The sequence below is a fragment of the Pectinophora gossypiella genome, chromosome 3, assembly GCF_024362695.1.
Source record: "Pectinophora gossypiella chromosome 3, ilPecGoss1.1, whole genome shotgun sequence".
NCBI lineage: Eukaryota > Metazoa > Arthropoda > Insecta > Lepidoptera > Gelechiidae > Pectinophora > Pectinophora gossypiella.
The window spans coordinates 2003469-2029773 of NC_065406.1; the positions used below are offsets into that span (position 1 = coordinate 2003469).

Sequence of the window (26305 nt, forward strand, 5' to 3'; positions counted from 1 at the left end):
AACTATTATACCTAAGTGGTCACATAAATACTTGTTTTATCAATAACAAACAATTTAAAATACACTTTTAACTTTTATTTTAACGAGATCCATAATTAATAATAGAGATTTATGTTAATTTAAAATGCAATAATCTCATATAATTACTTTTTTATATACTTTAAGTTTTTATATACTTTACTCATGAAAGTATCAAAATCAGTCGCGCAGGGTATATTATCACTATTTCACTCGCACACGTCAGTTATCTCTTTCTTACTGTTTAACTTCAATCAAATTCAAATACGGCCATTCAATTATTTCTTGATACTTTACGTTCGGTGTCGCTTCGGCGGTGGACACGAAGCGGGAATTATCAGCTAATTCAATCGAAATTCCAATATACGGGTCACCATTTGTCATATCAACACATTTTCAACTCAGGTGAGTGTTTTAAAAATGTAAATAATTCGTGTACAAAGTCAGCTGTTACCTGTTCCGAATTCAAGATGTAAAACACTTGTTAACACGGAAGAATTTCATAGCTGCATGTTTCTGCGCAAGTACAGGAAGAATCAGGAAGTTTAAATTTTACTTGGTTATAATAATTCGTATAACTTTGCCCCACATGGCATAAGTTTATTTTAGGTTGTTCTTTACTTTTGGTTTCTCTTTCATCTGACTTTTGTTTACATTTCATAATTATTTACATAAAAGTTTGAATTACAAATTATTCTAATATAGAAACTTCTGTAAATTAATTGTATAAAGATAGTTCTTACATCATAGTTCAAACAGTATCCCTTGTATTCGTTGAATTGTAATGACATATATTGATAAATGAAACATAGGTGGTTACTTACTAGTGAATATAGTACCATTATGTATAATGTAATATGCTTACTATAATAGAATTTAATTGAATGTTTTAAACTGCCTTGTTCAACCAAGAAGAAGACTCATCGGAATACATACCATAAAATCTATTTTTTTTAATTTATCGTTTGAGCTATACCTCCTTACAATACTACCTAATTTCATACATAAATAGTACCATTTCATACCTACAGACATTGATTGGTAGGTTTAATATAAAAAATAATATATTCAATTTAATTTTTATTATTAATTCTATATTATGATTGATGTATAAATGTTACTTTGAACATAAATTCTAATTTAATTTAATTTTTTGGACAGATAAATCTATGGGTATAGGTATCTGAGTAATTTATGGGTTTTCTTACCTAAAAAGTTTTTTTTTTTCATATTTATTTTTAATATAATTCCCATCTGAATGTAGCTTTTGGCACAGGCCTTGCTTGCGTCATATAAATGGAGTATAATTATATATACTGCTCCAGTGTGGAATATACCTAGCATTCTCACAAATATCACTGTTATTAATTTGATAAAAAACAACTTGCTAAATACTACATAAGTACTATGCAACATAATAGCAAAACAAGTAACTGCTGTCATCGATAAATAAATCACTTTTTATTACAATAATAACTATTATTATAATAAGAGGTTTATAATAATAATGCGTAAGCAATACAGTTCTGTTATTCAGTATAGGTCAGTACAATTAGTTATCTAGCCATATCTAGCCCACGGTTAATGGCTGGTATGTTATTGGCCCAATCGCTTGTCCTTACCCCGCAGTCAATAGGTCTAGATATTGCAGAAAATAACTAGATTTATCACCTGAACTCTGCATTCTAATATTAGACTTGTAGATAATTTTACAGCACCATAGTGATATGAATATTTAGACTAGCTTTTATGGTTAATAGAAAGCTTGGTAAAGCAAGGATGTACCTCTGGCTAGCCCAATAGGGAATTTAGTTGTGAGCTTAAGTTATATTATTCTGTAGCTATTATTTTAATAAGGCTACAATGGTGCTAATTCCTGTAAATACCATCTAATTTTATTTTAAGTTATATCTGTCATTTTCTTATCCGCCGAAAAGGAAAGGGACGGGTAATCGACAAGCATAAAATTTATGGAACACACGTCAATTTTAAGCACAAATCTAAACCAACCGTCTAAAAATTTTACAACCGCCAATAACCCGACACAGTTAAGTAGACAGCACGTCAAACGGATTGCATACCAGCGACGTACCTTTTGATTCGCCCGGGTTATTCATTAATTTACTCATTCTTCCTAAAATTAAGAGCTGTGAATCATCCGTCCCTTTCCTTTTCGACGGATATGAAAATGACGGATATAACTTAAAATAAAATTAGGCGGTGTCTGCAGGAATCGGGGCTAATGTCTAAGTACTTCTTCTATCGTGCGGATTGTGAGGTGGATTACCAACCTCAGCAATCCTGGTGTCAGGTTTATTATTGAGCCGCCAAAGGCCCCTGACATGGCTCATGTAACAATTACCCACTTCCATCAGTAAGTAGTACTCGGAACCAACGGCTTAACGTGCCTTTTGAAGCACGGATTATCTTATATTCGGACAATTAGGTGATAAGCCTGTAATGTCCTAACCAAACTAAGGATCACAAAGTGATTTGTCCCCACCGGGATTCGAACCCGGGATCTCCGGATCGTGAGTGAACGCTCAACCACTGGACCACACGGGCCGTTGTGTCTACTAATACGGACACATGTTTTTTGTATCATTTAACCAAATCAGATGGAACAAACCAAATAGTAACATAATATTATACATCAATGGTTCAAACCACTTTGACTTTTGACTTTGAAGTTGATGGCAGATTAAAAATGGAAATAAAAAATAAATAAATGACAGAAACATTTTAACTCAAAGATGTTTTGACTAGTCTTTGTAAAGTTGTCAAAATATTCAAAGTTCAAAATGTACTAAGTAATGCGATTAATAAACACACTAGCTATGTTATTACTTCCCGTTAGTACTTTGCAATAATAAAAAAAAAATAAAGACGCCTATTAAAAACACAAGTCATAAAAGCTTATAGGTTCTACGAAATCGAAGGCCTGTGTTGCTGTATTGTGCGAAATAGTCAAGTGCCAAATAAGCGAATTCCTTAACTATTTATGGCACCTAATGGTAGTTATTAAACAGCGATACGGCTCACCACCTATCACGTTGGTCTAAGGCTGCCCCCACATTGGGCGTTGGCCGAGCGTACGCGTTTCCTGAGCGTGCTGCCGGCGTCGGCGCGGCGCGGGCGTCGCGTCAGCGCGCCGTCTGTGGGGCGCGGGCGTCGCGCCATCGAACGCCATGCAAGCGCTGCGCAAGCGCCGCGCCGACGTCGCGTCTTAAGCCCTCGGCCGAACGCGCCGTGCCCCTCGCACTCATTGCCCCCGTCGTCGCCCGCTAGGGTCAGTCTGTCCGCCTGCACAACACTGTCCGCCTTGTGACTGACTGAGATGCTAGCGGGCGCGGGGGGGAATGTGTGCGGGGGGCACGGGCGGCCGAACGCCCGTGGAACGCGACGTAAGCGCGGCGTCTGCGCGGCGTTCACGCAGCGCTTGTGCGGCGCTGGACAAGGCGAAGCCCGCGCCCCGCAGACGGTGCGCTGACGCGACGTCCGCGCCGCGCCGACGCCGGCAGCACGCTCAGGAAACGCGTACGCTCGGCCAACGCCCAATGTGGGGGCAGCCTAACAGAAAGCTCGGTGAGGTGTCGGTACTTAACTCATCTTGCGATCTGACTACACCAATTGGGATATAATCGTAAGCTTATGTTGTTTTTTAAGTAATTAAACTTCATATACGGTCCATACCAATATGAACTTTAATAAGTTACTTTCTATTCCGCCCTGCATGACGCAATTTGCACGCACATCGTTTGAAATAAACACTCATAGATTACGCAACATAGATCTGCCACTCAGTGCGTAGTGTAACATGATATTTTGATCTGTGACACGCAAGAAAGTAGGCTGCGTCGGTTAAGCCTCGTATCTACTAGGCAACAATTAGCGCGCAACACACAACATGTATGGCAACGTTGCACAACAGCGCGCGACGTTGCCAGCTGAAGAAGTATTATTTATTTATTTAAAACAATTTACTCTTTCTCGCCTCGACATACGTCACCCGTCACTCTCTCACAGTACTGCACAGAAAAAGACAGATGATCTCTGTCGCGGCGAGAAAGAGTCGCGTGCTTACGGTGCTAAGCCTGCTGGTATGCTCAATCCTATGACTAGCCGCCATTGCTAGCCCATTGATGACGTAAGTGCTGCCATTCAATTGGTATCTCCAACATTTCAAGGACGTAAATTTTAATATTGAAAATTAAGAGAATTACTATTATTTGTCACACATATAAAAATCATTACAACTGTACGTAAATCTTTTACTAAAAGGGCTAACCATGAAATGCTAGCTGTCAGTTTTGAGCATACCTGGTTTTATACCATGAGTTGAGCATCAATTGTTGTCGGATGGAGACGTGACACGCAACAACACTAATTCCTCTGGCGACATTTTGCCGATTACTGACGTGTGTTAGATGCGTAAACAGACAACGTTGTTGAACATGTTGAAATGAAATGAAATGAAATTTATTGCAGTAAATGTGGTCATACATAGTGATGGAAGTAAATGTTATGGTTCAGCACATTCAGTCATATTCTGACATACAATAGGTAATTATTATATTATTAACCTAATCTTACTCTAAATTAACTACTTATATTTACATCAAATTTACATAACATTATTAGGGTGCAATAACTCGTTCAAAGAATAAAAGACCTCTCTTAGCCACAGCTTTAGCTTTATACGGAAATGTTTTAAAGGAAGTTCTCTTAAATGGCTGGGGAGGGCATTGTACGTCCTCACACATACTGAGTAACAATTTTTATAAAACACAGCTGTTCTAGGCACATGTTGAGCCTAGAACAGCTGTGTTTGACAGGTTGAGCAAAATGTCGCACGAAATGTTGCAAAGTGGAAACGCGGTTTTATTGATACATTCCCACTATCTGTGCATACTTCGCACTTCCTTTAGGAGTAGATCAGCAAAATACAAGTTGCCGCTTTCACACCTTACCTAGCCCATTGTTGGTCAAAAGACTCCATTCCTTCCACGACTCTGTATCCTATGTTTCTTCTGGGCATTGACATTAATGGTCTGGCTTTCTGGCATATGAGCTGCTGACAGGTCATTCATACTCCTTTTTTCTTATGGAAAATTGATGGTGAGATAGCTTACCGAGAAAGTGCCTATTCACTCTTGCCTTGAAGAGTCCCAGATTGTACTTATCAGGATACAGATTCGTGGGCATGGTTTTCCAGACCTAAGCCGTTGGTAACAGAAACGAGGAAGCGAAACGCTTTGTCCTTCTGTCCGTGTTTACGACATGCCCCAGGAAGATAAGCATCCGAATACGTTATATTCGCGCCCAGCTCTTTCCTTCCCAGCATTGGAACATGTTACCTAACCTACTTCTGAGGAACGTAGTTGCGATTAGGTATAGCGGAACCTGATCCCCCGATACCGAACTCGCCGGCGTGGTCTCATTCAGCGCTTATCGCTATCGACCCGCTAAGGTCAATTAATTCTTTAAAATATTCTTCCTCTCAGACGACGCCCTGAGCCGAGGTTCGCGCCCAACTGGGCATCCTCAGGCCTGTTGTCTTAAATTTTGTACCGGATGAAAAAGTAGTTACTACAATAAGTCACGTTAAAAAAAGAACCCGATAAAGATATAAGTACCCATGAAAGTAGGTTTAGAAGCCGTAGTAACGCGTAGTAGTATGCCATAGAAAGTTTCCATACTACGAAACTCATTAGTGTTGTCATAGGACTTTTCCGATGTCCGAAGTGTGATGTGAAATACATCTATTTTGGTCTCCAGCCAAGTGAGATCTGAGGCAAATCTGCAATAATAAGCCAAGTAAAAAATACGTACTTACCTATTTTAGTGTTTAGAGAACCACATTATTCTCGGCCAGATTGAGGGTAAGCGTGCCAGAGTTAGAGGATAAGCACCGATTAAGGTGGGTGGACCAGGTCAAGCAAGGGGCCATACAAAGAGCTGTACATATGGCACAGGACCGAACCCAGTGGAGGAAGATTACATATAAGTACGATCCTCATACAGTGTAAACACAATCAAAGGGTATGGCTTACCGGAAGGGTCTGCCCGGAGTACGCATAGTACCGCTAAAAATGGAAAGAGGAAGGGGAGGCCTTTACCCAGCAGTGGGATCTTCTAGGCTACATTCGATGAGAAAGGTATGCGTATGGCCACACCTCTGACACTTCATACAAACAACCTTGTTTTACACAGACACTATACATTGACATTATCGTACACGCGCATATGTGTGTGACGTCTGACACCATAGGATTCAAGTCTAAACTATGTCCGAGAGGGATGAGGTAAAACCTAGCTCAGACTTTGGTGGGGAGCGGAGAATTGCCGTTCTATACGTAGTATTATTCCTTATGGTCATCATCTTAGGCCTTTACATCTTTATCAGATGATTCAAACAGCGTTTCTGTGGCAGCTTTAAAAATGGCTGTAGTTGAGGGTTATTAGATGGTAATGATGATGGTAATGATGAATGGTGATGATGAATGAATGATGATGATGGTAATGGTGGTGCCATGGTGATGGTAGTGGTGATGGTGGTGTGGTGTCCTTCTATGGTATGTCCAAAATAAAAGTACTCTATAGTTTGGTCTATGAAAACCGCTGATACCGCAATAGATTTCCACAAGTCACAAACCAGCTAACCCCAGCAAAATGATGTAAATAATCTCGTGTCACCCATTACAATAATTATTAGTCGTTAAGTTATTATTGTCTGTCAATTTCCATTCCGTTATCGTGTGTTTATAACGCCGATTCTCGTGGAAATGTACTCCAGCGCAGATAACCCCCTCGGGAGCTGAATTTATGACGACATAGTGGTCCAAGTTGCGCGTGTTTACGTCTTACTATCTGCTATCATCAACTGACAGGTCGAAAACACTATTGTTATTTCACTTTTTCGCGAGAGTCTTGCGTCAGATTTGCTTATAAACGAGCTGATATAAGTTATATTGAGCACTGGTCATTTACTCACAACATAAATTGTTTAATACGTCTCATTTCTGTGTACTTCCTTTATCGAACTTTAATTCCGGCCAAAAAGTTAATGACCGAGAAGGACTTACGATGACCAAATTGGAGATGTCCTTAGAAAAGGTTCAATACGATCTACTCTGAACCGGCGTGCGTGTATGAAGCGATTGATGAATGTGGAGGAAGCAAGAGAAGTGTGTCAGGATCGAAGCAAATGGAATTCTATAGTCTCTGCTTACCCCGGTGGGAAATAGGCGTGAGTTTATGTATGTATGTATGTATGTAAAAAGTTAATGGCACATAAATCTACAATAAGTCAAGTAAAAAAAATACTTTAGGGAGTGAGGAGTGTATTTCACCACCCTGATCTATGGACAAATGCCGAGATTGGTAACATATTTTGGTTTAGTGGTCCAGAGATCTAGCCATTACTCATTAAGACTTGAATATGAAAAGGTATGAAAATACCATTTCATTTACTAATAATATTAGTAATGCCCTAACCAAACTAGGGATCACAAAGTATTTTTTGTGGTACGTCCTCGCCGGGATTCGAACCCGGCACCTCCGGATCGTGAGTCCAACGCTCAACCACTGGACCGCGGAGGTCGTTAGTGGGGAGCAATCAGACGCTGGTGGGGAGCGGAGAGTTGCCGTTCTATACATACGTATAGTATTGTGCCTTATTCTATGACTGTGTTTAAAAATGCTACGTAGTAGCGGGTTTGTTTATGCCATTTTTTGCCTACACTATTATTTATAGACCGGTTCAAGACCTACGGCCTCGCTACATGTTATTGTAAATCTGATTTAGATGATTAAATGGCCTAAGTAGATATAAATATAGGTACCTATAAAGTTTACTACGTCGCTGTCGCAAGATATCCAAATTAAGCATATGACTAGTTAACAAAGAATGTTCTGAAATTGTCATCAAAACATGTACTAATAGCTTGTTTCATAGACTAGTTTAGTATATTATGAGTGTGAAGTTGGGTTAGGTCATAATTTATATACAGGGTGTTAGTGACATCGTAACGATAATTTTGAGAGATGATTCAGACCATGATTCTGATTTGATATCAAGTTGTTGAACTGTAAGTAAATCTTTTATTAAGAGTTCAAAATTTCCTTGCAAAGTAAATATAAAAACATTGGTCGTGGGTAATTTATTTTATACGAAATGGCAACGCAGGGTGGGATGACGTCAGCTGGGCTAACCTTGAAATGTGAACTGTTACTTTTGAGCATACCATGGAAGCAATTTATCTAAGAAAACAATAGTAATATTTGACATTTGTTTGCATTGCGGACTTACTTTTATATGCGCAAATGTCAAATTACAATATTGCTTTCTTAGATGAATTGCTTCTTATACCATGCACTTAACTAAACGAGGTTTTATGTTTGTTTACTGCATTTACAGTCACGTGCTAGATTTGAGATACTTAGCTACCTATCACAACGACGTCCTTCGTGAGCCGATAGCAACAGCAATACAATTTCGCTATGTTATCGTGACCCCTGCGCTCTCGTTCACTCCGTGACGTCAGAGGCCCCCAAATAGCCCCTTTATCGACTACACTTCGCCCATAATGTTTTCTATTCCCTTACGTCATCAAAATTATAATCGTTTTAGAAATAAGGTCAATAATTTTGTTATTCGGAAGAATTCAGGCTATCGAAACTGCCATCAAAATATGAGATAGTAAGGCGATATAACCGAGAGGCCGAGGGATTTCTGTTTAGTTGCTTACCAACTTTTATGTGATAAACTTCGGTCATTTGAGAGCTCCTCAGTTTGGTTATCGGACTTCGGAAGTAATTTAAAACAGCTGTTGAGTGCACTGCGCGTGTTGGTAAACAAAACTAACTCTCTATTGCTACCTGGAATAACTCATCTTTCTTGTTTTAATTATTTTGGATTTACACAATTTATGTACAGTCATGAGCAATATAATGTACCCACTTTAGGACTCTGTCGCACTAACATATTTGACATTTAGTGAGACTTACAGTTCCATTTGTCAAAAAAGTTAATGTGACATGGTACCAAAGTGCTCGTGACCGTAGGTATAGTATGGTGTATTTTGGTTTTATTTAAGGACTTTTTGGAGAACGTAGCCTGGAACGTTCTAAAAAAATAATATAGATGGCGCTGTTGGGACTTTACGTGATAACGAGGGGCTTTCTATGCTACGTTCTTCAAAAACAATATGTGTATAGATGGCGCAAGGGTCACCATTTATACCCAAAAACAAAGATAAAAGATGCATATGTCCGTTATCCATTAAATTACAAGGTTAAACGAAGAAAAATCTACAACGCCATCTATGTTGATATTAAAGAACGTACCCTGGAGAGTACGGTCACGAGCATTAACTTTGGTACCATGTCACATTAACTTTTTTGACAAATTGAACTGTAAGTCTCACTAAATGTCAAATATGTTAGTGCGACAGAGTCCTAAAGTGGGTACATTATATTGCTCATGACTGTACCTCCCTATTATACATTTGCCTTTTTAATTGTTCACTTTGTGATATGAGCTTGATTCTTAAATAAAAGTTAATAATTTTATATATTTTTTAATAAGTGACATTATGTAAAAAAATATCGATTTTGAATAAAAGGAAGGGGTATGGAACATACTCCACCACGCTGCTCCAGTTCGGGTGGGTGGAGGTATAATAAAATAATTAAATTGATATTTGAACATTGAATTGCAGATCAAAGATGGAGGGTCCACCAGGACCGTCATGCGACAGGCTGGGAGAAGGCTGTCAGTGCGAGCCAGAAGTCAAGGTCAAGAGCAAGCGGTATGGCAGGGGAGCCGTTGAATCAGGTACCACATCCAGGATGACGTGAGAGGCACTTTCTTCTGCCTTCAGACAGCCTCGACAAAATGGGCTGTCTGTAAGGCCTATGGAGAATAGATGTCTGTTGAGTGGGCTGTAACCAATCCGCACTGGGCCCGCGTGGTGGTTTAAGGCCCGATCTCCCTATCCATTCATAGGGAAGGCCCGTGCCCCAGCAGTGGGGACGTTAATGGGCTGGTGATGATGAGTGGGCCGTGGCCAGCGATGGTGCCCACTATTCGGAGGTCTTTACAGTTCAAGCTGAGCAGTTTTCTTGTGAAAGGCTTGAACGATATTTTTCAGAAACCAGAATCATTTATTCAACGTAATTATCACGGATAAACTTGTTACATTGACCAATGTAACATTTTTGAGTTTACGTCATTTCGCAAGGTGTTATGGCTGAGGAGAAGAAATGACAAGAAACTGCAACAGCAAAACTCATCTTTTAAATCAATGAGGGTATACATTACAAGTTATTTAAGTAATAACTAGAGGAACACATTTAATACCAGACATGTTTATCATTTAGGTAATCATTAATTTTATAATAAGCTTTTTTACATAAAGTAAGCTTCACATGAGCTTTAAATTTATTTTCTGACAAATTTAAAATATTATCTGGTAAAAACGTATACATAACCCCAAAAACGATGAATCTAATTTACTTAATCTAGAATTTTGAATAGCAAGTTTATTTTTATTTCTTGTATTGTAAGTATGCCTTTCACAGTTTCTCGGAAGGAGAGATATATTATCAAGTAGTTCAAATCAAAGCAATTAGCCCACATTTAATCACAGGTCTTTTTTAAACATTCAGTTAGCTACAAAAATGATTAGGCACACAGTTTACATAATATAAACTGGCAATTTAACGTAACTCATAAAAAAAATGTTGATATTAGTTGATAACAGGGACTCGGCCCTGACATACACATTATGGTCTTTTAATACGCAACTTGCCAATATCTGTCTGACAACGTAAAGTATTATCAGGATCTGATAACATAACACAGAGGTCAGCGGTGGAAGAAATGAATATAAATTCTTGTATTTAGGGTTCTATATTGTTAATATGCTTTAAGACGATAGATGGCGCTGATAGAAAACGTTTGTGATATATGGATTTTGAGAAAAGACATGTACTTCGATGCGTTCAGCGTCTTACCCGCGTAATCGCGATAAAATTCTAAGTATTCTAATATTTACTGCCTGTGTGCGTGCAGCAATAAAGTTCATCATATCCATATGTAAGAATAATTGCTCGAATGGTATCTCCGCCCCGCACTAATTCGGATCGGGCGCCGACCTAACCTTCTTTAATTTTTAATATTTATAAACAAAATTATATACATTGTACACTTTAATACTATCGCCAAACTGCAACAGTAGTTTGTTAGCGTGGCGCTCATTCCCTAATTTTGTTTACCAGCATTTCCAAACATTACACTACCCTTAAACCACTAAAATACTAAAAATCTAACTTATACAACACACAATAAACTCCTCTTAAGCGCGCATAAGTCTGTCTCGCTCACACTTACGTGTTAAGCGAGTTTTATTGTATGGAGTCTCCTGGGTGTGCTGTCGCTAAGGACTAAGGGGGAGCGCGCATAAGTCTGTCTCGCTCACACTTACGTGTTAAGCGAGTTTTTTGTATGGAGTCTTCGGGGTGTGCAGTGGTTACAAAAAACTTGGTTAACGTAAGTGTGAGCCAGACAGACTTATGCACGCTCCCCCTTGCTCCTTAGCGGCTTACGGCCATTTGAGACAAGTAAGACCCAGAGGAGGTGGAGTCTCCGGGGTGTGCTGTGACTCTACTAAAGTTCGGAGTAACGTGCTGTGCGCAAGGTGTGTTCACGAACCTTTTGACTATAGATCTCTAAAACAATGATATCTGCTCTCCATTTCTGGAAAAGAGTTCAACGGAGTTATCTAAATAATTAGTTTGGTTAATTCGTACACGATGGGTTAATAATAATATTTTCACACGTGTTGGATAATGACACGTTCCGCTATCTCGTGCTGGCTGAACACGCGACGAGATATGACCAATTTAAACGACCAATTAAAAAGGCCACATCGGAGCACTTCATCTAAAAAAGTAATATTACATATAAAAGTAAGTCAAAGTCAAAGTATTTATTGCACACCATATGGTAAACAGTCATATGGACCCGGGAGGGTGTAGCAAAAATAACAAGAAACTAAATTAGGCCAGAAATACAAAAAAAAAATAATAATAAGTACTTAACATTAAACAAAATTAATCAAAAAATAACTAATCTTAAAAACTATAACAAAATCTACAACACTTACAGTCTATTTATCATGTAAGAAAAACTCTTGCAGTGTGTAAAAACTTTTCTCAAATAGGAATTTTCTTAAGTTAATTTTAAACTTTTTTATGTTTAAATCTTCCTGTAGCACCTTTGGAATCCTATTGTAAGTCCGCAATGTCAACAAATGAATGAATTCATTGCTTTTATGTGGCCGTTTTAACACCGACCTCGTCATGTGGTCTTTTAGCCTTGTCTATTCTATTCTGTCAACATCGCGTTCACCTCCGCAGGTCTGACTCACGAGTGCGGCGTGTTCGGCGCTATCGGCGCTGGGGACTGGCCCACCCAGGTGGACGTTGCACAGGTCATATGTCTCGGTCTCGTGGCTCTACAACACAGGTAACAACTCATAGAACCCAGAAATAATCACCCTACCACCATTGTGTACCGCGATAGACCATACAGACGGCGATACGGCTCCACCACCTATCACGTTGGTCTAACAGAGAGCTCGGTGACGCGTGGGTCCTTAGTTCATCTTGCGATGGATGTACAGAGAGAAAATGAATGAATGATGGATGTGTTTTTAAAGAGCAAAAGTGCAGTCACTGAGCCCAGCGAATTATTTGTAAACAGTTGTCATAATTATAAAATGTATGTTTTTGTAACTAGGAGGTCTTAAGGGCAACCAGTTAATTTATTACGCAAGAAACTGATTGCACTTTTGCACCTTATCGTACCTCTGACTACCCCAATTGGGATATAGTCGTGAGCTTATGTTGTGTGGACATTGCAGGCTAAAAACCTCCATCAATCCGCAGTGTATTCAGCTCATTATTATGAGTTGATATCAAGTGGAATTTTCTATCGCAAAAGTATAGAATTGAAAATAATTTAAAAAGATAAATACATGAATCATGGTCTGAATCATCCCCCTCAGTATTCGTTACGATGTCACTAATACCCTGCGACGATGTCATTAACGTTTCTTTCTTTATTTCTATAACGGTGACCTTGCTCAACAGAGGGCAGGAGTCAGCTGGCATCACGACGTCTGAAGGCAAGAGCGCGTTCAACACTCACAAGGGCATGGGGCTTATCAACAACATATTCAATGACGAGGCAATGAGGAAACTCAAGGGAAACCTCGGCATTGGACACACCAGGTATACTTTTCATATCACTCACATTTTCTAAAGCTACAACAAACAGACTTTAGGACGGTCAAAAAGGCAACATCGGAGCAAAAAAATAGCTTCATCTAAAAAGCAATATTGCTATTTGAGAGGTGTGTGCGCACTTACTTTTGCCGTTAAATTGATTTTTAGTCCGTAAAAAAAATAAAAAAATCGTAAATAAAATATAACAAAGCTAAAGAAATAATAATCGATTCCTTCATGCCATATCTCACAATTAGATATTCTACGTCTGCGGCGTCTGAGGAGGTGAATTGCCAGCCGTTCGTGGTACACACGGCGCACGGTGCGCTAGCTGTCGCGCACAACGGGGAACTGGTCAACTGCAGCAGTCTGCGCAAAATGGTAACTTAACATAACAAATACTTTATTGCACAAACAGGAAAAACAAAATACAAAACAAAAGAGAAATAGAATGAGTACAATAACTCCTTCTTCTATCGTGTGGGTTGTAAGGTGAATTACCAACCTCATCAACCCTAGTGTCAGGGTTATTATTGAGCCGCCAAAGGCCCTTAACATGATGTGACCATGTGGTGACTCATGTAACGACTACTTACTTAAATCAGTAAGTAGTAACCGGGACCAACGGCTTAACGTGCCTTCCGAAGCACGGATCATGTTACTTTTTGGACAATCAGGTGATCAGCCTGTAATGTCCTAACCAAACTTGGGATCACAGTGATTTTTGTGATATGTCCCCACCGGGATTCGAACCCGGGACCTCCGGATCGTGAGCCCAACGCTCAACCACTGGACCACGGAGGCCTGGTATGGGATGGTTACTCAAATTCAAAAATAGATTTATTCTGTAGGTAAGATTTCGTAAATTTTGCTTCAGGTGCTAGCACGTGGAGTTGGTCTATCCACGCATTCGGACTCCGAGCTGATCACGCAGGCGCTGTGCCTCAACCCACCGGAGGGGGAGACCAATGGCCCTGACTGGCCCGCCAGGATCAACCACCTCATGCAGTGAGTCTTCTCTTCTATCGTGTACCTTGTGACTTAGATGACCAACCTTATCAACCCTGGTGTTGGGGTTATTATTAAGCTCATTGACATGGCTTATGTAACGACTACCTACACAAATTCAAAAATATCTTTATTCAGTAGGTAACATTACACTTAGTAGGTAGGTTACACTTTGAATCGTCAATTTTTACATAACGAACGTCTCATCCGCCTAAAACTACTGCAGCTTCTCACAACCTGTATAGCCGCGGAAAAGAAGCTGCAAGAAAAACCTCGGCACGGGGCCATAGACATTCATTAAAAAAAAAACATTAAATATTATTATACAATTGAGTAATTTTACTAAACTTACTTTAGAAAGTAACCAGGATCAATGGTTTATGGTGCCTTCCGAAGCACGGATCATCTTAATTTCAGACAATCAGGTGATGTAGGCAACATCGATATTTTCTCACATTCTTTTACAACTTGTAAGTTAGAAGGTAATGAGTCATACATGCATAATACATTATATGAAAAAAAAAAGAATAAAAAAGTAAGCAATAAATGCTGAGAATTGTATCGATAAAATCTAAATGCACATACATACACTCACGCCTATTTCCCACCGGGGTAAGCAGATACTATGGAATTCCATTTGCTACAAATTCATTCGAAATATTATTTATTTCAGATTAATATCCATAATTATAAGTACTTACATTAGATTATTTGCTACGACCCTGACACACTTCTTTCTTTTTTTTTTGTCATTTTTGAATGTCTAAATACACAATAAATAGAATAAAAAGTTAAAATTCCTTACACCTATGGACTAACTAAGCGTTACTTTAGTATTTATTGGTAAGGAACTCTTGCGTCATTCAATCTTTCATTAACCAGTGACCATCTCCAGGTTGGCTCCCCTGAGTTACTCGCTAGTGATAATGCTGAAGGACAAGATATACGCCGTGCGGGACCCGTACGGCAACCGCCCGCTCTGCATCGGCAAGATACTGCCGCTCGGCTCCTCGTGTGAGTACTATATGACTGCACTTTTCATCCTTGCTGCTATTACCCACTTTAGAACCCTGTCACGCTAAAGGGCTTATTACACCTGCCTGTCCTGTCGGACACGTCAGAGCGCCTGGACCGGCTGGACGCGTCAGAGCGCGAGTCACGTTGCTATGGTTACTCCCCCATGGCAACCACCGTGACCTTGACATGTGTAACTAAATTAAGTCAGAAAACCAAAAAATAAAATAGAATAATAAGTAGTTAATATCAAACACAAATAACAAAAAAAAAAACAAAATTTAAATAACAAAAAAACAAGAATAAATAATATAAGAACCTAAATTAAGCCAGAAATACAAAAAATAATAAGAATAATTAGTTAACATCAAACAAATTATCAAAGTTGTTGTGATAGAGATAATTATTTTAGAATCACTCATATCCTACCATGAATCGTATTGCATGATTTGTAAGTAAATGGTTAAACTAATTGCAGCTAAGTTATGTCACATAATCCATACGCACGATGGATGCATCATTATAAATCATATCCAAGGATGCATGCCACTATGGACACACCACGGACACTTCATACAAGCAACCGCGTTTTACACAGACACTACACATTGACATTATCGTACGCGCGCATCTGTGTGTGTGACGTTTCAAGGAAGCCGTCATTCAAATCAAATCAATTTATTTGCGAGAACACATTAAAATACAAAACGGTGGTAAAATAATGTAAAAAACAGTGTTGTGATGTGTTCGGCCTGCATGCAGACGTACAAATATAAAAAAAATGGTACATTGAAAATAAGTTACTTCTTCTTCTTGAAAATTATACAAAATTATACTTATTACAAAATTTATCAATTTTTGTATTTAAAATACTAATGAAATTATAGTAACACAGTATACATAAGCCATTTCTTTAGGTTAATTTTGAACTTGTTTCCACTCAAATTTTTAAATCATTTGGCAAATTATTATATATTATAATTCAATGTACATATTTGATGAATTTCTTCTATGCATGTTATTACTTAGGTAGGTACTACTTACGAAAGAAGCTTTTATAATCATCAGTTAAGTTTCCTTTGGCAAACTATGCGCCAATATCCCATGTACCCTTTTTTACGGTTTCTCAAGATACAGGCTCCGCTTAGTTTGGGAACCTCTGTTCATTTGGATATATTTTTAGTACCCATTCTACTTTATGTGCCTCATTGTATTGTTTTCTGGTAATAAAAACATTTTTCATTTTTTATAATGTACTTTTCAGATGTCTACAAACAGTCTTCGGCACAGCATGCATCGGGTAACGCATGAGACATTTTCATTTCTTAATTACATTCTCATACTAACATAGTGTTAAGTGAACAGGGGGGGTTAAAAATGCCACATCTAAGAAAGCAATATTGCTATTTGACATTTGTTTGCATTGCGCACTTTTATATGCGCAAATGTCAAATAGCAATATTGCTTTCTTAGATGAATTGCTTCGATGTGGCCATTTTAACCTCCCAGCATTCAGTACGGTACATACATAAACTCACACATTCATAAAGTTCCGATTGCAATCCCTTATGACGTAGTCAGCCCATGGCAAATGGAGGTACATACATACAGGGTGTTAGTGACATCGTAACGAAAACTTTGAGGGGCGATTCAGAGCATGTTGCCTTGTGCAATAAAGAATTATTGTTTGATTGATTGCTTGATTGAATACTAAATAGGTACTATATTTTTTTCGTGCTCTCATTCTAATCATGCTATGTTTTAAGTGGTATAGATTGTATCCAGCATATCAAACAATCCTTAAATTTAATCAAACAAACTATGATGTACTCAAGTAACGCAACATAAAAAAAATAAATAAAAGTATTCTTTATTTCACTTTAGTTACATGGTGCCGAGACTTCCCATTAAGTAATCCTAGGATACTTGTGGCGGGAATGTCTCGCAATTCCCAAGGGGTAGGTACAGTTTGTGAGTTAAGAAAAGTAATAACAAATATGACTTCTATAAAGAAAACTCATAATTAAGTAGGTGTAATCTAAAGATTTTCAAAGTAAAATAAAACTAAATATCTAATTTTGCCCAAAGCACTATGAATGTGTATATATATGTGTTGTGTGTTACATATAGTCCAAATTCTTTTACAGTCCTGATGAACGGATGTTCAAAGAATGGCTTAGAAGACAAGGCGGAGGGGTGGGTGGTGTCTTCAGAGTCCTGCGGGTTCCTGTCGATCGGTGCCCGGTATGTGCGCGAGGTGAGTCTCACAGCTTTAACACTTATTTATTTATTTATTTAGATAGGTATACCAACAGGGGGCTTAAAATGGCCACATCGAAGCAATTCATCTAAGAAAGCAATATTACAATTTGACATTTGCCCATATAAATACAATTTCTGTTGAAGTTTTATACATATTTACATACATACATAAACTCACGCCCGTAATCCCTAATGGGGTGGGCAGAGCCACAAGTAATCAAGACAACTTGCAGCCACTGTTGATACGATGTCGTAAGCTGGATATGATGAACCTTATGGTGATAAGGGATCAGTCTATCGCCCATAACATTAGTCCATCATGTTAGAGGACACAATCCCTCTGTCGGTTTTTACGACATGCCCGGGAAGACAAGCAGCTGAACGTTTTCTATGTTTTTTATTTGCTCCCAGAACAGCATAGAAGCAGTTTATTTATATATAATTATATACACCTAGATATATACGTTTTGTTGTTGTAATTGTGAATGCAGTGTGTACCTGTAATGGGGGCGCATATACAAAAACTAACATAAGACTTGCATTTTATAACTTTACAATGTGTACTGGGGAAAAATGGCCACGTCGAAGCAATTCATCTAAGAAAGCAATATTGCTATATGACATTTGTTTGCATTGCGCACTTATTTTTTTATATGCGCAAATGTCAAATTGCAATATTGCTTTCTTAGATGAATTGCATCGATGTGGCCTTTTTAACCCCCTAGTTTAAATGACCAATTAGAACAGGGGGGTTAAAAAAACCACATCGAAGCAATTCATCTAAAAAAGCAATATTTCGCATTTAAAAGTAAGTAGAGGAGCTCGGTGGCGCAGCGGTAAACGCGGTCGGTCTGCGATTGTTGAAGTTAAGCAACTTTCGCAAAGCCCGGTCATAGGATGGGTGACCACAAAAAAAAAAGTTTTCATCTCGAGCTCCTCGGTGATTCGGAAGGCACGCTAAGCCGTTGGTCCCGGCTGCATTAGCAGTCGTTAATAACCATCAATCCGCACTGGGCCCGTGTGGTGGTTTAAGGCCCGATCTCCCTATCCATCCATAGGGAAGGCCCGTGCCCCAGCAGTGGGGACGTTAATGGGCTGATGATGATGAAAAGTAAGTGCGCAATGCATGTGCGTGTGTCGTTGTGGTCTTTACTGTGGGAAATATGCGTGAATTTATGTATACAGGTCCTTGGAATGTTGGAGATACCAATTTAATTACAGCAGTAGTTTTAGGCGGATGAGACGTTCGTTACATAAAAATTGACGATTCAAAGTGTAACTATGTTACCTATTGAATAAAGATATTTTTGAATTTGATTTTTTGAATGGTAACACTCATGTAACACTTACGTCATCAAACGCCTAGCAATGGCGGTATAGGATTGAACATACCTTGTTTTATTATACCATGATATTTGATGGTTGCGATGAGTGCGAGTGTGGAGTATCACCACAAACTATGGCTCACCTTTTATGCTGTCCTAAGTGCCCTGACACCTGCACTATTAAAGAACTTCACGAAGCCACTGACAATGCTGTAAGCGTGGCCAATAGGCTAGTTTCCAACTAGTCAAATCAGTAACTTTTTACTAAAAGTCAAAACACGAAATTACCATAGAATTTGTATAAAAAAGCACACTATGACGTCATAGAAAAATGTGATAAAATGCCGGACTTATTATTACGTTTTTCTTGATTAAAATTCATAAATAAGTTAAATAGATAAAAGATAATGTTTTTCATTAGTTTTAGAGCTGTCTTTATTTAGTAAACACAATTTCATAATTTATCGTGAACCTAGTACACGATCCAATTACTGGTCAGCAAAAATTTAATATCGGTCGCCATCGACTCGCAAAGAAGAAGAAGATTATACCATGGATGTAAAGAAACGGTTTTCCTTCTAGGTGTTGCCAGGTGAGATAGTGGAGATGTCTCGGCATGGTATCCGCACGGTGGACGTGGTGGAGCGCCCCGCTGGCAAACAGCAAGCCTTCTGCATCTTCGAGTATGTCTACTTCGCTAGGGCTGACAGCATGTTCGAGGGTAAGTACTTTTTGGGAAAATAGGCCAGAGTGAACAGGCACCTTCTGGGCGAGCTCCATCTTAGGCCTCGTCAATACCTTCGGGCAATCCGGGGCCAAGAGCAAACCCATCAAATAAAAAAAAAATAGATGAATTTAAAAACATAAACGTTAAAAACATAAACAGCCTATATAAGTCCCACTGCTGGGCACAGGCTTCCCTTCAATCAACCGGATATGGAGCATACTCCACCACGCTGCTCCACTGCGGGTTGCTGGAGGTGTTTTAACGGATAATAGCCGGGATCAACGGCTTAGCAAAAAAAAAAAAACATTAGTAAAATTTTACATGCGCAAATCTTTATTGAGCTTCCACAATAATTCCTTAATAAAATAATGGTCCCGATTCCTGCAGACACCTCCTAATTTTATTTTAAGTTATACCCGTCATTTTCTTATCCGCCGAAAAGGAAAGGGACAGATGATTGTCAACAAGTTAATTTTAAAACGAATGAATAACCCGGGCGAATAAAATAGGCATCTCGCTGGTATGCAATCCGTTTGACGTGCTGGCTACTTAACCCTGTCGGGTTATTGGCCGATGTAACATTTAGACAGTTGTTTTAGATTACTGCTTAAAATTGACGTGTGTTGCATAAATTTTATGCCTGTCGATTACCTGTCCCTTTCTTTTTCAGCGGATAAGAAAAAGACAGGTATAACTTAAAATAAAATTACATGGCATCTGCAGGAATTAGCACCAATACTTTATTCAAATGTTTGTGTCTCCCCCCCCCAGGTCAGATGGTGTACTCGGCGCGCATGCAGTGCGGGCGCATGTTGGCCCGCGAGTCCCCCGTGGACGCGGATATCGTGTCCTCCGTACCTGAGTCCGGCACCGCAGCCGCGCACGGCTACGCCAGGCAGGTAACGTTACACCACCATTTTTTTTTTGTTTTTTTTTTTTTTTAATTATTTATTTGTACACAATAGAACCGACAAAAGAAACATACAAAGAAAATAAACGGACAGTATTGTTTGGGAAAATATAGTTTTTTTTTTTATGGAAGAAGGGAATGTTAAGTTGGTGTGGAAACATAGAGCGGATGAAGGATAATAGGATTACGAAAGCGGCATATAAAGCGAAGGTTGGTGGTAGGGCTGGCAGAGGAATATCAAGAAGGACGTACATTGACCAAATTGGAGATGTCCTTAGAAAATATTTAGTACGATCTACTCTGAACCGGCGTGCGTGTATGAAACGATTGATGGATGTGGAGGAAACGAGAAGTGAATTGGGCACAGGTATATAGTACACCTGAGGAGCTCGGTGGCGCAGAGGTAAACGCGCTCGGTCTGCGATTGTTGAAGTTAAGCAACTTTCGCAAAGGCTGGTCATAGGATGGGTGACCACAAAAAAAAGTTTTCATCTCGAGCTCCTCCGTGCTTCGGAAGGCACGTTAAGCCGTTGGTCCCGGCTGCATTAGCAGTCGTTAATAACCATCAATCCGCACTGGGCCCGCGTGATGGTTTAAGGCCCGATCTCCCTTATCCATCCATAGGGAAGGCCCGTGCCCCAGCAGTGGGGACGTTAATGGGCTGATGATGATGATATAGTACACCAACTCCTCGCCAGCAATATTTAAGTCCCATGGAGCGAACCTATTGCTATTAACCGGGCATAAATTCTGGAAACTATGTTATCCAAACATGAATTCAAACTCATAAAATTCAGTGGTTTAGAGCCCGAGTAACAATAATAATAAAACACTTTATTACACACAAATTCACAAAACATTTACAGGATAAACTTATTCTAAGGTGGGCAAAGGCGGCCTTATCGCTAAGAGCGATCTCTTCCAGACAACCTTCGGCAGAGGATATAGTACACTTGTACAGCTGCAGTGTAGCGCACAAAAAATAAAATAAAATAAGAGAAAAAATAAATAAATAAAAAAAATTATAACAATATTAGTGATTTGTGCCAATTTTAATAAAATTTTACCATCCACAGTCCGGTATCCCGTTCATGGAAGTCCTCTGCAAGAACAGATATGTGGGCCGTACGTTCATCCAGCCGTCTACACGCCTGCGACAGTTGGGGGTGGCGAAGAAGTTCGGAGCGCTCTCTGAGAACGTACGCGGCAAAAGGATTATACTGATTGATGATTCTATCGTGAGAGGGAACACTATTGGACCGATCATTAAGCTGTTGAGGGACGCCGGCGCGGCTGAGGTAAGGAATCTTTTTGTGTTATTCATTTTTTTTTTAGACAATTGACAACATTTCATTTTTACTAAGGTGCCTTAAATCGAAAACCATTTCGAGATATTTCTATGATTTACACAAAACACATTTTTTCAGATTTTTTAATTCAGTAATAATAGAAATATATTGAAAACGAGGTCAGAAGAGGAAGGCATAATAAGTTCAGACCTTTACATAAAAATTATAAAAAATGTAAATGTCATACATAACATGACACTTTGTTTGCGACTTGTTTTAAATACGCATGCAAAGGTACATTACATTATACTGCCTTCATTCTATCAATGGCAGAATCCAATTTTCAAAAAATATTTTTTGTAACTTCTAGTGGAAAAATCTTGAAAAGGTAAAATACGTGTCTTCTATTTAAATAAGTACTTTCGAAATAGCACAAAAAAACCACGGCTTAAAAATTTTAAATGTTGTCAATTCTGAAACCAGTATGGACCTACGGCGTTGAGCTGTGGGGTACTGCAAGTAACTCCAATGTGGAAATACTGCAAAGATACGAAAACAGTGTTCTAAAACGAATAGCCAAATCACCTTTGTTTACCAGAATGTTAGAACTTCACGAGTACTTGGGAATTCCAACCATAATGGAGGAAATAAAGAACCATGAAGTCAAATACCGAGCGAGACTAGAGAACCAAAAAAAAAACTCCTACATGTTGGTAACAACAGCAGCAGAATCAAGCGAAAGAACATTCTTTTAACATAAGAGGACAGAAACGGGGGCCATGTAATCACAGGATTATAAACGCCCACATATCCATACCTTAAAACACCTGCTTATGGTCGAACGACCGATCGCAAGTAGAACGAAATTGAAAAAAAAATCTTTTTTTTGCTTAGACTGACCAATGGACGTCACACGAAGCTCAATCATGGCCGCCCGTGTTGTTGTCTTGTAATACGCAAAAAAAATCTTTTGTAAAAAATAATTATATAAAAATTAACTTAATAAAAAAAGGTCCTCAAGGCAACATCGTTTTGTTTCGCTCCGTTATTATTTTTTTTAATAAATAAATAAAACCTATTGGATACTTCGAATCAGAAATGAGGAGATCCGCAGGAGAACTAAAGTCACATCATCTTACTTCCGGCCAATCTGGTGATCAGCCAGTAATGTCCTAACCAAACTAGGGACCACAAAGTAATTTTTGTGATGTGTCCCCACCGGGATTTGAACCCGGGGCCTCCGGATCGTGAGCCCAACGCTCAACTACTGGACCACGGAGGTCGTTCGGGGCTAATGACCTTTTTTACAAAGTTTCTGTTTTATTTAGTTAGCGGCCTGCGCCCAGGGTCCATTTTTTGAGTACTGGACAAAGGCTCATATATTGCCTAAACCCAGCTTTTATAAGTAAATTATTATGATAACATTAGCTATTAAGTTTCCTTTCATACTAACCCCGATGTGTTAATGTCTGAAATAAATATATTTGAATTAATTGATGGTTTCCAGGTCCACATCAGGATAGCATCCCCCCCGCTCAAGTACCCGTGCTACATGGGTATCAACATCCCCACCACGGAGGAGCTGATCGCCAACAAGCTCGACGCGTACAAACTCGCCGAGCATGTCGGTAAGTACCTACACATTGGTGCTAATTTCTGCAGACGCCATTTAATTTTATTTTAAGTTATACCTGTCATTTTCTTATCCGTTAAAAAGAAAGGGACGGGTAATCGACAGGCATAAAAATTATGGAATACACGTCGATTTTAAGCAGAAATCTAAAACAACCGTCTAAAAATTTTACATCGGCAAATAACCTGACAGAATTAAGTAGACAACACGTCAATCAGATTGCATACCAGCGAGATGACTGTTTTATTCGCACAGGTTATTCATTCATTTTATAATTAACTTGTTGACAATCATCCGTTCTTTTCCTTTTCGGTGGATAAGAAAATGACGGCTATAACTTAAAATAAAATTAGGAGGTGTCTGCAGGAGTCGGTGCGAAAAATTCTAAACCCATGATAATTACGCGCGAAAAATTCTTAGTCTTTTTTTTCTTTTTCTTGAATGGATTGGCCTTCGCATTTAGCCAATCATCAAAAGTCTAGGATAAATTACACGCGAAAAATTCTTAGTGATAATTACGCGCGAAAAATTCTTAGTCTATGATAATTATAGGATGTCTTTCTCTTCCCAGGCGCGGACAGTTTAGAATACCTAAGTGTGGAAGGTCTAGTAAGCGCGATCCACTACAACATGAAGATGGCTCCGAGCGACGGAGTCGGCGGGCACTGCACGGCCTGCCTCACCGGGGAATACCCCGGGGGCCTGCCCGACGACGTGGACTGGTGATCACACAGGAGTTAAAATAATATTGTGCTTATAAAATCAACGTCTTATCAAAAGGTTGTGGTTCGCGCTGGTTTCAAAGCCCGTCTCACACGGAGTTACTCAAAAATCACCAAGTTAATAATTACGATTAAAAATTACAGACGATGCTACTTTAATTGCAAGGTTTCTTCCTATATTTAACGTTAGCTCGTTCATTTTTACTAGAATAAAGTAGTTTCGTTTTGTCCGGCCAAGTAGTGGATGTAATCTGCACGTATGTCACGTCAAAAATAAAAAAAATAGTTTGTAACTATTAGGTGACGATATGTCGCGTCACTCATAACCAGTTAGTAACTATCGTGTGCGGATATTCTATGCGCAGGTTCTATGAGAATTTGTTAACGGTGAGAATTAAGCAGCTCGTTAGCAATTTTAAGCTTGTAACTAGTTCCTTTTGAGTATCTCCGTGTGAGACGGGGCTTGCACTGTAACTTTGGGCTCGAATAGAATAAAAAGTAAAAACGTACAATAGATAGTAATGTTTATAAACTCATCTACAACTAAACGAGGCTGCCAATAAAAATCTCGTAACAATAACCACGAATAATATTGTAAATTAAATTGTTATATTTTCCATTTTTATCTTTTTTGTATACCTACGTCGTCGTAATATTGATTTACACTTTTGAATCATTCCTAATTATTGATGCTCGAATGTAATGAATCATGATGTATTGAAGACAGTTCGAATGTTAATAATTAAGTTATAACCTGTAAGTGCCTTAGTTGTAATTATACCCTAGTTGTAAGAAAAATGTATTTTTACATTATTTTTAAGTAAACTTAGAAGTCGTGCTGGTTTCGACTAATGAAATAAATATTTTTTATTCCTATAGTTATTAATTATAATTTATAGAAATATAAATCTTATTAATGGTCTTAGGGGAATATAAAATGGCTCTGTATCCTTGAAAGGATCGATTTTGTACATATTATTTGATTAACAAGTAAATCGAGGCATCTTAATGACAATACATAGATCGAAAGAATTTCGCATGGCCAGGAGGACCCGGTGGTGTAATGGTTAAAGCACATAATAACGGGTTCTTACCGCGTTTAAATGGGAATATGAGACTCCCGATATTTCGACACTGTTGCAAGTGCCATGATCACGGGATGACTGATGAGATTGGAGTGGAGTAGGTAGATCCATAATTTTCTACGGGCAGATATATCTGTCTACCCTTTCTTTGCCGCTTATTTATGTTTTTGATATCGGAATGTTCTGAACCATCTGAACTCGCACGAAACTCACTACGACAAACCGCGACGAACCCGTTATTATGTGCTTTAATTATGATAATAACCGCGTAAATCAGAATGAAATGTTGAAGTTTTATATTGATTCTAGATAATTCTAGATTTCGCATCGATTCCACAGACCATAATAAAATTTGAAAATTAGTTATTTCTCGAATATTTAAGATCTGAGAAGTTTCTGTACAATTTAGTAGGTATATTTTTTGATACTTTACACGTACATTCCGATGTCTTCTTGTGATTGAAATGTGCCTTCCTAGAGTATCCTTGTCTCTTTTACTCTTGTGGGTAATGTGTGAGCACGAAAGAGACGTACTGTTGTATCCAGCGTACATACTGACTGTAGAATAGATGTATGTTGTTAATTTGTACCTCTTAGTACAATGTGGCAAGTGAAGAAAATATATCAAGTATATTTTTATTTACATCTGTATTTTTATTTTTAACCTCAGTTTTTCACGCCTAAGTAGGGTAGGCAGAGCCACAACTCCATCTTGGACATTTTATACAATTAAATCTCTCGCTCGGTGAGGAGCTCGGTGGCGCAGCGGTAAACGCGCTCGGTCTGCGATTGTTGAAATTAATCAACTTTCGCAAAGGCCGGTCATAGGATGGGTGACCACAAAAAAAAAAAGTTTTCATCTCGAGCTCCTCCGTGCTTCGGAAGGCACGTTAACCCCTTAAATGCCGGAACGCGGATCTCGACCAGACACAATGTAAAATCTATTGTGTCTGGTATCTCGGCATATGAGAGGTTAAGCCGTTGGTCCCGGCTGCGTTAGCAGTCTTTAATAACCATCA

General features: G+C 38.8%; 1 protein-coding gene and 1 long non-coding RNA gene across 4 annotated transcripts in view; one reads left to right on the forward strand and one right to left on the reverse strand.

The window, feature by feature from the left end:
- LOC126381125 (uncharacterized) overlaps window positions 1-26305 on the reverse strand; it is a 124407-nt gene that overhangs the window by 42584 nt on the left and 55518 nt on the right. The gene's annotated exons all lie outside the window — the stretch shown is intronic.
- Window positions 273-25929, forward strand: LOC126380295 (amidophosphoribosyltransferase-like). 3 transcript variants are annotated; one of them, XM_050029611.1, is made up of 14 exons: window positions 273-423; window positions 9741-9856; window positions 12442-12550; window positions 13177-13317; window positions 13569-13692; window positions 14189-14319; window positions 15215-15333; window positions 16598-16633; window positions 17481-17590; window positions 19503-19641; window positions 20419-20546; window positions 21634-21855; window positions 23354-23474; window positions 24051-25929. In XM_050029611.1, the coding sequence occupies exons 2-14, from the start codon at window positions 9748-9750 to the stop codon at window positions 24203-24205; spliced, it is 1644 nt and encodes a 547-aa protein (XP_049885568.1). In that variant the 5' UTR covers window positions 273-423; window positions 9741-9747; the 3' UTR covers window positions 24206-25929. The 3 variants fall into 3 exon arrangements, with proteins under 3 accessions (XP_049885568.1, XP_049885583.1, XP_049885576.1); XM_050029619.1 differs by lacking the exon at window positions 273-423 and adding an exon at window positions 8758-8870; XM_050029626.1 differs by lacking the exon at window positions 16598-16633.